The sequence below is a fragment of the Solanum dulcamara genome, chromosome 3 (assembly GCF_947179165.1).
Source record: "Solanum dulcamara chromosome 3, daSolDulc1.2, whole genome shotgun sequence".
Taxonomy (NCBI): Eukaryota; Viridiplantae; Streptophyta; class Magnoliopsida; order Solanales; family Solanaceae; genus Solanum; species Solanum dulcamara.
This window is the reverse complement of record NC_077239.1, coordinates 1,202,569-1,218,321: the sequence shown is the minus strand read 5'-3', so window position 1 is coordinate 1,218,321 and position 15,753 is coordinate 1,202,569. Positions and strand designations below refer to the sequence as shown.

General features: G+C 34.1%; 2 protein-coding genes and 1 non-coding gene across 3 annotated transcripts; 2 read left to right on the top strand and 1 right to left on the bottom strand.

Moving 5' to 3' along the window:
* Window positions 1-2,803: 2,803 nt before the first annotated feature.
* LOC129882081 (pyruvate kinase 1, cytosolic-like) lies at window positions 2,804-11,054 on the top strand. The gene is made up of 16 exons (XM_055956226.1): window positions 2,804-3,020; window positions 3,166-3,262; window positions 3,362-3,459; window positions 4,615-4,770; window positions 4,967-5,044; window positions 5,526-5,657; window positions 6,502-6,582; window positions 6,965-7,036; window positions 7,162-7,251; window positions 7,644-7,788; window positions 7,939-8,027; window positions 8,775-8,870; window positions 8,992-9,059; window positions 9,148-9,247; window positions 9,934-9,993; window positions 10,456-11,054. Exons 1-16 carry the CDS (start codon window positions 2,952-2,954, stop codon window positions 10,606-10,608), a joined length of 1,584 nt encoding a protein of 527 aa, XP_055812201.1. The 5' UTR covers window positions 2,804-2,951; the 3' UTR covers window positions 10,609-11,054.
* A 1,698-nt stretch (window positions 11,055-12,752) lies between these two features.
* Window positions 12,753-12,825, top strand: TRNAR-UCU (transfer RNA arginine (anticodon UCU)). Its single transcript has one exon. It is a non-coding gene; the product is annotated as a tRNA-Arg (tRNA).
* A 524-nt stretch (window positions 12,826-13,349) lies between these two features.
* On the bottom strand, window positions 13,350-15,519 carry LOC129882080 (chromatin-remodeling ATPase INO80). Its single transcript, XM_055956225.1, has one exon. The coding sequence runs from the start codon at window positions 14,957-14,959 to the stop codon at window positions 13,484-13,486; it is 1,476 nt and encodes a 491-aa protein (XP_055812200.1). The 5' UTR covers window positions 14,960-15,519; the 3' UTR covers window positions 13,350-13,483.
* Window positions 15,520-15,753: the final 234 nt, after the last annotated feature.

Genomic DNA, 15,753 nt, shown 5'->3' with positions numbered 1-15,753 from the left:
GGTAAGTGAGTCATTATAACTTCATAGGTCGAAAAAGTATCGAGAGAAGTGATTAGACAGAAAATGATGTAATTTTAATTTATAGAAGATATGACGGTAGATAAAAAGTTGTGAAGAATACTGATTAGGGTTGTAGATTATAATTAGCAAGTAGTAAAGTGTATACTCAATTATACTTTTATACTTGTAGTCGCAGTATTACTCTTGTAACTTCTTGGTTCCTCGATTTCTATTATTATTTGTCTCAGTAATTTTTTTGGTATAGTCACCGTACAAGATGTTTTGTCATAGTTTTTATAATATCTTTTCATGACTTTTTCAATTCTGTAATTATTTTCTATTCCAATATGATTGTCGGTGTTTATCGAAAACAATCTCTCTAGTCGAGTTAAGGTCTATGTACACATATCCTTTATGGGATTACACTATGTATGTTATTATTTTATAAGTTTAAAAGATATTTAAAAATGAAGAAATGACTTTCTCGTGAAAGTAGTAAAATACGGTCTATAAGTGACACCACACATTTATTGTCCCTCCAAACCCTCTAATACATTCCATACGCACCCCATCACTCTCACAACTTGTTCATATTGTTTGTCTAGAATTTATAATATATTCGGACAAAATTATAATACTCATAAAATTTTAATTAATACTTTGAGTGCGCTAACACTATTGAGACATTGTTTTGCATGCCAACAACAGCAACGTACATTATTTCGATACGTGCATACATTATATTAAAAGTAATTTTACATCCAACGATAATTATAGGGTCACACTAAATTAAAAACTATACAACAAGCTAAAATTAGTTAGAAACTATACAACAAGCTAAAATTTTGAATGAACGCACATAAGATCTAACTTCAAATGAGTACAACTTATCACAAAATATAATGCGTACTTAGGTTCTAGACACAATATGAAATTAAAGCTCTGAATTGTTAGTCATTTGAATATTCTTAAAAAATATTATGCACATTTTAGTAAAAAAAATGTATGTTCAACATGAGAACATGAAATCACAGGATCTAAATTGCTAATCGTAAATTATGAATTGCTAAAGGACCATCATTTTAATTTTTGCAAAATAAATTCCTCGGGGGTGATGAAGAGATAGTTCGTATCACGTGAAAAAATTATATTAAAGAATAACTAGTTATTACTATTATTGATTATTGTATCTTTATAAAATTATGTGTATTCGATAGTCTGTAATCCCAACTATTTATTGATAAAGAAATACAGAGATATGTGATATATCAATATGGTGCCTTAAAAAAATTTGATATCCTGGAGTTTATTGACTATGTTTGCTAATTTGATAAGATTGTATAAGAATTGAATATATTTTTTTATAGTTTTCACAACTTATTGGGTTTTCATGTTTATTAGAAAAAAAACACAATTTTAAAAAAATCCAAATTATATGTTTAAACAAAACTTCAACTTCAATCATGATTTTATATCGCATATTCAAACATCCCTATCATGAATTCGATTAAAATGTCATGACTTCATATGTATCATAAGAAATGACCGAAAACTATAAACCATTTCAATAATAAATAATTTGTTTCTAAATTATTTTATAATATAATTAAACTTTAATAGTATCATATTCTTTTATCACTATAGCAAATTAATGTTATTATAGAGAATAAATACTATAACATATATAACTTGATAAATCCTTTTAAAAAAACTTACGTGTTATAATAAAATGTCATTATAGAGAATAATTATTATAAAACGATATGATTGTATAAAAAGTTTATTTTAATTAATCATTATGTTTATTTTACTATAATAATAGGTTGTCTCATTGTGGTCAGAATCATTGAGTAGGTGGTTTTGCTTTTTGGTGTAAATTAAATTACAGCAATCAAGGATTAATCAGAGACATTTTAAAAACAAAGGGCCATAGCCCATGGAATTTGACATTTGAATAATTGGTCAATGTGAAAAAAATTAAGTAAAATAAAAGGGGGTTTATTTGTCTAGGAGAAAAGTAAGGGGGGGCTTAACGATATTGTTTGTTCAAATATATTTTTGATTATTATAGCAAAATATTATTATAGAAAGCATATAATATAATATTATATTGAAAAATCACTTTTAAAAAAAGGTTTGACTATTATAATAAATTATTATTATAAAAGATAATTGTTAGTACATAGTCTCGTTAGATAGGAGGGTGTGGAGACTCACATTAAGGTAGAAGACTAGTACATAGCCTCGTTATTCCTCCCTATTCGTAGGCGCATTAGCGCATTATAATTTTGTGTGCTCTGATTTTTGTTATTTCTGTTATTATTTATTACTTTTTATACTTTGACATTTTTGTTATTTGTTTTTCCCATATCGCTTTTAATTTTTTAGCCTTATTTGACATCTTTTTATGCTTTTATTGAGCCGAAGGTCTCCAAGTAGGAGTAAGGTCTGCGTACACTCTATCCTCTTCAGACCCCACATTATGAGATTTCACTGAATTGTTATTGTTGTTGTATTAGAGTATCATTTTACTTGGCAACATATATTAATTCTTTCGTTTCATTTCATGTATCTTAATTAAATTGAATACAAATATCATGTCAATATGTCATTCATATTAGAAAGTGTCAACAAGGAAAATAAATGGTAAAATTAAAAATTTATTAATGAACGAAGACCGTAAAGACGACCGCTTTATATTACCACATTACAGGACTTTACTTTCAACGTCTGCATTTAAATAGTTACGAATTTGATTCGTGAAAACAATCTGTTATAAATGCGACTAGCACACAAGCTTCTTCACAAAAAAGGAACCAAAAAAACTATACTACCAAACTATTCAGTCTTGCGCTATTTGTGATCTCTTTCTTTCTCTATAAAACTTCTTACTTTTTTCTTTCTTCTTCAGAAAAACTGATTTATTTTGTTAATTTTTCACTAATAAAACCATGCATTCAAATCACTTACTTCTTGAAGAACCCATCAGGATGGCTTCTATTTTGGAGCCATCCAAAGCTGTAAGTCTCCCTCCTCCCCCCCCCCCCCCCCCAAAAAAAAAAAAACCCAGTTTTTTCTTACTTTAGATCTGTATTTTTCATATGATTTGTGTATTTATGGTGATAGTGACACATGGGGTTTGTTTACTTTTTTAAATCTTGGCAGAGTTTTTTTCCTGCTATGACAAAGATTGTTGGAACATTGGGTGCAAAATCTCGATCTGTTGAGGTTCTTTCAGCATGTCTTAAAGCTGGAATGTCAGGTATTAATATCTTGAAAATTTTCAGTTTTTTTTTGTGGAAATGTTGTAATGAATGGTTAAAAGGGTTTGTTTTGATTGTTATTTTTGTTGGATTTGTAGTGGCAAGATTTGATTTTTCATTGGGTGATCCTAAGTGTCATCAGGAGATATTGGAGAACTTGAAGAGTGCTATTAAGAGTACTAAGAAGCTCTGTGCTGTACGTATTATATTATATTATATTATATTATATTATATTATATTATATTATATTATATTATATTGTATTGTATTGTATTGTATCGTACTTTATTGTATCATACTAGTTACATAATGTTATATACATAAACAATTTGGATGATAAACCTCGGAGAATAGTAGGATAGGGGATAAAGCTATTATAAAAAGGTAGGGTAAATGGATAAATAAGACTATTAAATAATAAGTATATACAAAATGAGAAGAAAAAATAAGGTAATGATGCAATCACATCGGTCATTACAAAAAATGGGACTTTTCAAATTTAACTACATGATATAATAAAATTTAAGTAACAATCAAAACAAATTGTATTTAAACTAATGACACAATACAATACAATAGGTAACAACCATCCAAACAAGTGGTTTGAATAACTTGCTAGGATGCTCTTGTTGCAATTTATTCTTTGTAAATTATGGTGTTTGTCATGGTTTGAGTAGATGTGTTGATTTGACAATGGAGACAATATACTCCCTTTGTTTTTAAAAAAGAATGTTGGGGTGTCAACTAGAAGGTGAACAAATCTACTTTTTACGTAGGAAATACGTTGAAATATGTGCTTTTGGTCCCTTTACGTAGGAAATACATTGTTCTTTGAATATTTTTAGAATTATATTGTTGCCGAATATGGAGTAATACAAGATTATCATGGGTAATCATATGGTGGAACAATTTGGAATCATTGATAAATTTGCGAATATTCACAAGCAAAGGGATCAAAAGTGCTCGCTACAATTAATTGGAAGTCAAATGTGTTTAGTCAGATATCACAAGGACTAAAATCAATACTTTTCCCTTTTAAATAAGAACTGTGTGTAGAAACTATATAAGATGTTCTATAAATCACAAGTTTTAGTTGTTAAAAAATATTGAAAAACTGTTAACTGGGATACTTAAAGTGACTCATCAAATAGTTGTAGTGTTGGTAGTTTTGAGACAAAGGGAGTATTATCTTGCATATGTGATCAATTAAATGGCTAAATTTGTAGATCATATACTCCCCCTCCATATTTTGTATAGCCTCTATTTACGGATTTAGTTATGACTATGTCATTGTATCTGTTGTGCATTGTCCAGTAAGGGTAGTAAGACTATTTTGTTTTCATCTTGTCAGGTCATGCTAGATACTGCCGGTCCAGAGCTAACAGTCGTTAACAAAAGTGAGAAACCTATTTCACTTGAGGCAGATGCAACTATTACTCTTACTCCCGATGAAGGCCAGGAAGCATCTTCTGAAGTATTTCCAATCAATTTTGATGGATTATCCAAGGTTCAGCTAGTTCCCTTTGTCTTTGCTTTGCCTTTTCCTCTGCAGTGTGTTCTGGTAACCAAAGAGTGTTTCCAGAGGAAGTGAAAAAGAGCAAATTCAATCTGAATTTGATGGAGAGAATATCATCAATATTGTGGATTAGGAGGGGTGAATGTCCTTCATGATACTAAATTATGATGTTAATTTTTTCTTGCAGGCAGTGAAGAAGGGGGACACCATTTTTATTGGTCAATACCTTTTCACAGGAAGTGAAACGACGTCTGTGTGGTTGGAGGTATAACATTAGAAAGCCTCCTTTATTTCCCCAGCCACCCTGTGTTTTCTTAATCCTTGGGGTTTAGCTACTGCTGTTTTATGTTTAAGTTGATCCATGAGTAGATTTTGCAATGTGTTTGCAACTGCACAATTATGAAATTTTTTGACGAAGACAATTTACTCCCTTTGTTTCAATTTGCTTGTCTGGTTTTGACTTGACATGGAGTTTAAGAGAGTAAAGAAGACTTTTGAATCTTGTGGTTTTAAGCTAATGATATGTTGAATGTACAAAAATACCCTTTAATCTTGTGCTCTTAAACATGCGGAATTTAAAAGTTGCCAAAAAGGGAAAGAGGCATTCTTTTTTTAAATAGACTAAAAAGGAAAGTAAGGCAAACAAATTAAAATGGAGGGATTAATACATTTCTACTGCTCCAGTAAGAAAGTAGTTTAAGGTTTTTTGAATCCGCTAATTGAGAATTCCAAATGTCGTTGCACAGGTAGATCAAGTGAAAGGGGATGATGTAGTTTGCATTGTAAAGAACTCTGCCACGTTAACTGGGTCATTGTTCACTCTGCATGCTGCTCAGATTCATATTGATTTACCTACTCTCTCAGATAAAGATAAGGAGGTAAGTTACTCAAACTTCATAGAACTGATAAAAACCATCCTATTCGTTATGTGTGCAAATAGTGAAGTTCATGTTACAAGCTCACATGGTTATGGAAAAATTTCTGCGAGAACTTTGTGGTTGAGTAAATATGGTTGTTTATTCTTGAGGACTTGAGCCGAAGCTCTATCGGAAATAGCCTCTGCCCTCTCTACCTCCACAAGGTAGGGGTAAGTCTGCATACACACTACCCTCCGCATACCCCACTTATGGGATTACACTGGTTATGTTGTTATTGTTGTTGTTCTTCTTGGGGACTTGGGCGCTAAATAGAAGTGTTAAAATGTACTTATCTATTTGATAGAAATTGTAATTAGGCTTTGTGGTATATGTATCAGATGAATCTTGAGATGGATGTGGTTTTGTTTAGTTATGTAAGCATGGATTGGTGGAACCTACTCATATTCTCGTCTTCCCATCTTTCCACTTTCTGTAGCAATATCTTGGCAATTGACTTTTATTTTAAGCACCATCAACAATATTTATTCTTATCCGATATTCAATATCCACATTAACTATCTTGCTTGTGCCAAAATTATGTCCTTTCTCTTGATATATTTGAAGTTTTAACTTGCCTTACACTCAGAAAGAGTTTCAAGGGTTCCTCTATTATCTTTGGTACTTGTAGTATTGGCTAATGACTATACTACTTCAATGTTAATGCAAGCATATTAGTTTTGAATTATGGCGATTATACCTCCCTCGAGCTACTTATTTCTCCATCGTCTGCCTCGTTAATGGTTTTGCTTTGTGCAGCAATCCTTTTTGATTTTTTGTGGTTCTTTTTTGATGCTAATTGAATCAGGTTATTAGCACATGGGGAGTCCAAAATAAAATTGATTTTCTTTCATTATCATTTACCAGGCACGCTGAGGATGTTCGTGAGGTAATGATTGCACTGTCTTTGTTTTTGTTTATCTATTTACATGATTCAATTAGCCACATTGATGGTTTTCATAATGCTACATTTTAATAGTTAGTGTTGTATTGAGTGATCATGTTTTTCATTTATATTTTTATCTGTTACACACCTCTGCACATGTTTGATTCTGTTTTCTAATGGCCAAGTTTGTGAAATATTTCTGGTTTATGAGTGGTGAGGCTTGAATCTAAGACTTTTGGACCTTTGTCTTCTGTAGTACCATTTGTGATTTGTGTGAGCACCTCATCTAAAAGTTAGACCAAGGGACAGCAATATTTATTTATTTATTTAGGTCTATAACAGCTTGAATACCAAATCGACCTCATTGGATTTTTCATAAATTCAGGCACGTGAATTCTTATGTAAGCTGGGTGATCTAAGCCAAACTCAGATCTTTGCCAAAATTGAAAGCGTAGAGGTTAGTTGGTAAACTGTTATTTTCTGTCTGATCTTTTTCTTTTGTATAGTTTTTTGTGAGATTGGTGTTGAATATCATAAATTGTCAGGCTTGCAATTTACTTCTTTCCGTGGTGATTTACATAGGGCTTGACACATTTTGATGAGATACTCCAAGAGGCTGATGGCATCATCATTTCACGTGGAAACCTTGGTATAGATCTCCCACCTGAGAAGGTAAGTTTGATTCTGTTAATTTTTTCTTCTTTTTTATTTTTTGAGAGGAGGGTCTATTGGATAAAACCTCTCTACCTTCCCAGGTAGGGTAAGATCTACGTACACTCTACCTTCCCCAAACCCCACTTGTTTGATTACACTGGTTATGTTGTTTTTTTGGTAATCCCACATTTTTTCCCGGGATTATTATCTTTATCCTTCCAACCAAACGACCCCAGTGTTTCAGCTTTTTTGGGGTGCAATGGATTCATTTTGCAATTGAATTGAGTTATATGGAGGCAAACGCTCCAGTCTCTCCTGTTAAGTTATCGTCGTTGCAAAATTCTGAATGGTATTATAATCATCATTTCTTAGTAGGATCATCATTCAACTAAGTTTTGAGTGGTACACAGGTGTTCTTGTTCCAGAAGGCAGCTGTTTACAAGTGTAACATGGCTGGCAAGCCTGCTGTAGTAACACGTGTTGTTGATAGTATGACGGACAATCTTAGGCCAACTCGTGCCGAAGCAACAGATGTTGCTAATGCTGTCCTGGATGGTAATCTTGCTTCCCATCTTAGCGGTTCTACTGTTCTTTATTGCCTCTGAAGATTTCAGTTCCTTTTGTCATACTTCATATGATGTCTTGTTAATTTGTTTCTGGTAGGAGCATTTGACATTTAACATTTAACATTTAACATTTGTGCAGGTACGGATGCAATTCTTCTTGGTGCTGAGACTCTACGTGGATTATACCCAATTGAGACTATTTCAACTGTTGGAAGAATTTGTGCTGAGGTGATTTTCATTTTTTTCATGAACCTTTGTGTGAAATAAGAAGATCTGCATGCAATCTCACAGATTACTCTTTTGGCAATATTTTCCATGTTAAGTATACTCTACAATGTTTTCCATTTGAACACATTTTTACCTGTCAAGACATCAGTCGTTGGTTTATTCTATGATATATTAAGGGACACTTTCTCAGTAAGGTCTGCACTTGTCAAGATATGCGGCGTAGTAGTTAACTTCAGGATCAGATTATGGGATGAGGGATACCGTTATGATCCTATTGCAATGTACGAGACTTTACTAAGTCCCCCATCGGTTTAATGGGGAGCTGATGTGGGGCTTATATAGCTTTGGGCTGTCCCACCTCAATAGCTAGCTTTTGGGGTATCAGAGCCACCCACCGCCCTACGTGCTCGTCGTGCCTTGGATGGTGACGTCGGTATTATAGTGTTAGCATGGTCTAGCCCATAGCCGTCGAGGATGACGGATGCGGGGCGTGATCGTTTGTTATCATCCTTTTATAAAGTATGGGACTTGAGTCCCACATCGGTTTAATGGGGAGCTGATGTGTGGGGCTTGTAGAGCCTTGGGCTTTCCCACCTCAATGGCTAGCTTTTGGGGTGCTGTTCCCCCTGGAGTGTATCAGATACTCTAAGTCCCCACCCCCTCGTAGTGTGGCAATTACCACCTTCCGGTTTTTTTTTTCCAGAGAGTATAGAGAGTAGCCCTATTTAACAATTAATTTCCGTGCAGGCAGAGAAGGTCTTTAACCAAGATCTATACTTCAAGAGGACAGTCAAATTTGTTGGGGAGCCCATGTCACACCTGGAATCAATTGCGTCCTCTGCGGTATTCTTTTGAACATAAATCCCTTTCTTGAAATGATAAGAGAGAATTCTGGAAATTTAATTTATTTCTTCATTCGCGTACAAGTTTTACAAAAATGACTATTTATCCACTTGCTGTTTAGGTGCGGGCAGCAATTAAGGTGAAAGCATCAGTAATTATTTGTTTCACTTCATCTGGAAGGGCAGCACGGTAATCTCTCTGTTCTTACCAGATTTCTTAGAATTCATACTATATCTTTATTATTAAGAGCTGTAAATGATTACCTTTACATGCTCAGATTGATAGCCAAATATAGGCCAACAATGCCTGTATTGTCTGTTGTAATTCCTCGGCTGAAGACGAATCAATTGAAGTGGAGCTTTACCGGCGCATTTGAGGTATTCCCTTATTATCATCTGTTCAAGAATCAAATCCAGTTCATGATGTTCTGACCTTTTAAATGAATTTGATTGAGGAGCAATATATGTTCCTCTCAGAAAGTTTATCCAATACTTCTCCACTTCCTTATTACTTATTATCGGTCAAATTTTATGATGGAATGATTTCTACTTGACCCCAACACAAAATCCTTTAAGATAATGATAGAGAAGGTAATCCTATCAGTTTTGGTGTCAAGTAACGACTAAAGCCATGATAGTGTGTGAGAACTGGATTGTAATTATTCTTAATTTTGCTAATATCACAGTGACTCTTGTTACTCTTTCTTTCATATGCATCCCGGTTCTCGCTGGTGAATTTGTTTGCTCAATTATATTGCTAAAAATTATTTATCGTGTGATTTATTAGTCAGACTTACGAAGATCTTAGAGTTGCAATATCTACTATGGGAGGCCCTCCCTCCATAATTTCCTTTGTCATTTATTTCCATTTCCACTGTTAATAGGATGATCTCTTAGTCCTTTCACTTCTGCCTGCTTTTCTCATTGCTTCCGAACTATTTAGTAGGATTTTGGGCGATGAGTTGAAGTAGAAAAAAGGAGTATGGAAGTTGTTCCTTATTCCTTTTATTTCATTGACATTGAAGTGGATGGGTTTTAATTTTTTTGAACTTCTCCATGTTCAGGCAAGGCAGTCTCTTATTGTGAGGGGTCTTTTCCCAATGCTTGCTGATCCTCGACATCCTGTAAGTCTCATAGTCTCGGTGTTCCATATTTTCTGTTTGCATCACCTTGTATTTATTTGGTTTATTTCACCTCACAATGATAATATTTGCTCATATTTTGGTGTCTTGAAATATTTGTTCTTTTAGTTATCTTTGGGCTGTATGGAAGTGTTTTTCAGTTATAAAATTAGACAAAAGAATCTCTGGACTTAGGTAGTACTCTTTTAATGCAATTATTACCAATGGCGGAGCCAGGATTTTTGAAGTAGTTTATGAGTTCTGAACTTGCCATCGAACTCATAGCTCATTTTAGTTATTGGATTCACAATTAAATATTTTCCTGATACAAATACAAGGTTTAAGCAAAAACTTCTTGGTTCGTCCAAACGTGTACTTATACTATAACTTCGTCCCTGAATCTTGATTATACCTTCTTTTTTCCCCTGGGCCTAATCTCAAGCTGACTTTACTCTCTTTCCATAGGCCGAGTCAACGAACGCATCAAATGAGTCTGTGCTGAAAGTTGCCCTTGATCATGGGAAGTCCTCAGGAGTCGTGAAGTCCCACGACCGAGTTGTCATCTGCCAGAAAGTCGGAGATGCATCGGTGGTTAAGATTATTGAACTTGAAGATTAAGCTTTTAGTTATCCTCATTTTTATTTTTTTTGGATGTGATGGTAGAGTGTTAAAGCCATCACAAGTTGAGGTTCTAATTTAAGGCTACAATATGTGATATCCTATAGTTAGTAAATTGTGGACAATTCTTGTGGTCACAACTTGTAATAGTGGGAATTTTTTTGGGAGGTAGGTATCTTGTGGAAGTTGTCGTGCATGCAAGTTGGCCTGTATACCACGATTATCAAAAATAAAGAAAAAGTAGCCTCTCATCTAAGTTCATGCAAGTTGGCCTCTACCCCAGACCCTACGATGTGGAATTTCACTGGGTTGTTGTTGTTGTTGTTTATTTATCCTCTTGGTGTTATGGAGATGTCCATAATAAGCCATTTTGTTATGTTTTGGAGCCTATTTGCCTGCAAAAAAACACTATTATCACTCAGATATTAGTAATAAAAATTTTGCAAGTATGTTTTCATTCATGTTGCTAGGAGTTTTGTTTATTTAAAGATTTATATGTCAGTAGAAAATGTAAAAAGAAACCTTAATCCAGAGTTAGAGAAATCAAAATTACTGAATATTAAAATGAAACTATTCCAAATGAGAGACAAATTCAGAATCTGAAATTTATATAGGCGTTGAAGTTAATTATACATATGCATTTAATGAATTTTTCAATAAATATATAAGGTTGAATCAAAGTTATTGAATTCTGTTGAACTTGTACTTTCCGTGCAAGCTTCGCCGTTATTTCAAATAGAGAACTTCTAGTGTTAGGGAAATAACAATTGTATAATTCTATTACGACAGGCTTAAATGAAACAACAAGGACAACGAGAATTTATATATTATTCCCTATTTTATTCAGGATTGAGTCGTAGTTGAATTTGAAGTTAATTGATGAATTAATAAAATCAATATTATGTTATTATAAATTAGGAAAATCATATAGGAGAGTTGAAAAAGAGTTGAGTTAATAAATTGATGGAATGAGTAAAAATGACAAAATAATAGGTCACGACTTAACCCGTCTAACTCTTACCATCTTTTAGTTTCATCATCTTTTACGAATAATTTTTTCCCCCTTTGTTATGGATTATCTAATATATAAGGCAAAAGAATAGAACATATTTTGCTAAGATTTTTCCATGGATCAATTCTAACGACGTGTTCAAAAGATGCATGTTGTGGGGATGAGGATGTTGAGGTGGATGTATGGTCATATTAGGAGTAATAAGATTAGAAATGAGGATATTCATAATAAGGTGGGAGTGACATCCATGATGGACAAGATAAAATAAGCGAGATTGAATGATTTGAACATGTGAAGAGGAGATGTGCATCTGCACTAGTGAGGAGATGCGAGAGGTTGGTTATAGAAGGTACAAGGAGAGGCAAGATAGACCAAAGAAGTATCGAGGAGGGGTGATAAGACATGACATGATGCAACTTCAGGTTACCGAAGACATGACATAGATAAGAGCGTGTGGAGGATATTCGGGTAAAAGGTTAGTAGGTAGTGTAGTGTTATCTTGCTTAGGGTGGTTGCCATTGTACTAGTTGTATTCCTATAGTTCTTGTTTTTAATATTCATCATTGTTTTCAATAATCTATCCAAGTATGATGTTTATTGTGTTTCAATTATTGAACTATTTCGTTGTTGTTGTTGCTCTCTTCTGGTAGACTTTGCACTGTTTTCTTGTGAATTGCAATATTTTCTTCACCATCTCCTTCTTTGTATCCAGATTTGCTATACTTAAGTCGAGAGTCTTTCGAAAACAGTCTCTTTATCTCCACGAGATAGTGAGGTATGCATATATTCTATCCTCTCCAGACTCCACTTGTGGTACTTCACTAAATATATTGTTGTTGTTGTATGAGACAAAAATTTAGAAATACTGAATTAGACAAATCGAAATGGCTATACTAATAAATGGATATGTCACTTATAAGGTTTGTGGTGGATGGATAAGATCCCTCTATCCTTAATAAGAAGCCTTAAATTCAATTCATGGATATAAAAAAAAGATATTTTAGGGAGCGCTTCCCTTTTATATGATCTTACACGATACAAATTCGAATTAATTAGGACTCTAATACAAGTATCGTACATCGGACGTGTTATATCTCTATAAAATAGACCAACTAATTACAACACACAAGTAGCGCCCATGGCCTAATGGATAAGGCGCTTGACTTCTAATCAAGCGATTGTGGGTTCGAGTCCCACTGGGCGTGCATTTTTTTTTAAAAAAAAACAAATGAGGATAAATCCAAGAGTAAGAAAAATATGATTTATATATCGTATAAACCTATGTTCGAACTCTCCAAAATTTTTGACGTTGCACCCCATCTAGATTACTACATTTAGAGTATCTAACACACTCATCATCCACAAGTTTATGATTCTCTACATAGACTACTTTTAGAGTATCTAAAATCATAAATAGACTACTTTTAGAGTATCTAATGACATGTTTAGGATTTAAAAAGTCCGACCAACATAAGAATACACTAAAAACAGAACATACAAATTGAAGACTATGAAGAAGCTGAAAAAGACTTTATTCAAAGATTCAAATTTGGTTAACCAGTATGTTTGATCAAGTCTGGAACCAGTTTGATTACCACATGGGGATCTGAAAATTTTGAACTAGTAAACAACCTTTGCTTCAGATTTGGATAATATCAACATTTATGAACTAATTTTAGAATATCTGACAAGCACTAATGGACATTTTGCTATAAACTAAAAGCAGAACAGAAACTAAAAAAGACTTTGATTCAAGATTCAAATTTGGAAAAACACAAGGCAAAAGCATATATATCCATATTATATATTTACTACTGTATCTGATCTGCTAGCTAGCTACTGCTAGTATTGTACAATTTATCATCATCCAGTAACAGAAGAAGGGTCACTATTTCTATTGTTATTATTTGGATGGTGCTGATGATAATCAAGAAGTTCAAGTTCCTTTTGCTTCAGCAAAAGCACCATTCTTTCATTCTCCAATTTTTTCCTCTCGTTGATAAGTTTGTCCCTTTCCATTTCTCTTTCCTTCTTGCTTATAAATTTCTTCCATTTCAATCTTTGCTTTTGGAGTTCAAATGCTTGGCATAGATAGCCAACATGTTGTTCTTCTAATTGAATCATTCTAGTTTTCATCCATTGCCTCTTCTCAAGTGGACTCCTCCCTCTATCTTGAACTACATTAGCCAATTCTATACTCAACTGTTGTACCATTGGTGATGAAGTTCCCAACTTTCTTTGCCTCTTTCTTGATCTTTCATCCATGTCATCGTCCTCTTCGTGGCTATGGTGGTTGTGGTCGTGGTCGTGTCCTCTTGCACCGGACACCTCATCATCGTCGTCCTCCTCATCTTCGTCCTCATCCTCCTCCTCGTCCTCGTTCTCCTCATTATTTTCCCCACTTGCCCCTTTTGGCATTTTAGGCCCTTCTACTAAAGAAGCCCCAATTCTTGAATTTGCATTTTCTGATGAATGCATACACCTCTGTTGCTGCTGCTGCTCTAATTGGTTTTGATGAGCTTGTGAATTAGCAACTCCACTCCCACTAGCACCACCACCACCACCATTTTGGCCACAACTATTATGATAAGCACACATTTCCCTAAAAAACAAGTGCTTAGAATTCAACAACTTTTTCACTTCTTCTTTCATTTTCGGTGATAAATGATCCATTGTTTCAAGCAACTTCTGATTCTCCACAACTCTACAAGAAGTCCCTTTTCCAAGAATGTCATTAACCCTCTTGTACCTCTTATTCAAGTCATTAAATTTGTCTTCACATTGCTGTGGAGACACATAAAATCCCCGCTCCATCATTGCTCTAGAAACTGATTTCCATTTCCCCTTTTTTTGCAAAACCCCAACACCCACCCCCCCACCCCCACCCCCACCACTTTTCTTTTTTCCACTAGGATCACTATTGTTATTCCCTTCAGAGCCAACTTCATCACCAATATAATAAACCACCATAATCAACAACCTCACCATGTTATCAGTCCACTTCATTCTTTGCCAAGGACAAGTTTTATTACTAATCCTCTTACCATCATCAGTACTATTGTTGTCAGCACTAGCACCAGGAACAGGTTCATCATCATCACTAAAATTCAAGCTTTGACTTTTAGCCTTGTTGTTACTAAATGGAAAAACTTGCCTCAATGCTGCTTGTTGTTGGTTATCCGCATTTTCTTGATGTGCATATGCAACTATGGGGTGATGGGGTGGGGGTTGTTGATGCAACTGGGGGTGAGTGTTCTGCTGAGGGATTTGATGATGCAATGACATTTCTAATCCTAACATACCAGGACTCATATTTGAATATAAACTACCAGAATCCATCAAAATGATCAAGAAAAATTCAAAATCTTGAAAACCCCACAAGGCAAAATCTTATGATAAGCACAAAAAATCAAATCTTGGAACACCCCACAAAGCACAAAAAGTTCAAAATCTTGAAAACCCCACAAGGCAAAATCTTATGATAAGCAAAAAAATTATCACTTCACAGGTACATTCTTAATCCTATGAGCACAAAATGGTACCCAAAAAAACAGAAGAAAAATTAGCCTAACAACAGAACAAAACTACCCCAGAACCCAATAATCAAAATACTTTAAAACAATAAGTTCAGTAAACATCACCAGAGTACCAAAACTTGATTTTTCACAGAATAAAGTTTCAATCTTTGAAAAAAAAAAGCTGCTAAATGTTGCAAGAAAGAAAACAAGCATTTATTTTTATGCTTTGGGTGCAATTTTGTGACTTGGAGTTGTTTGTTTTATGAATAGAAAATGAGAGAGAAATGGAAAGTTTATACAAAATTGAGCAGCTGGTTTTTTAAGCTGTGGGAGGATTCTTGGTTTTGTGATTATACAGATAAAAACTGCCCATGGTTTTTCACTTTTCAAGCAAATTTGTCAGCTAAAACCTTTGGGTTTTTTCTTTAAAAAAAAGTGTGAGAGTCCCACAGAATTTTGCAAAACTGTCCCCCACCTTTTTTTATTATTATTATCTTATTGTGCTTTAGCTATGTGTTTGATTGATAGCCATTGGATCATGTGGATTGTGGAGTGACGTTAAAGGGTTGTTTGGAAGTGAACTTAAGAAATGGAAGGATTTTGAAGTACATTAAC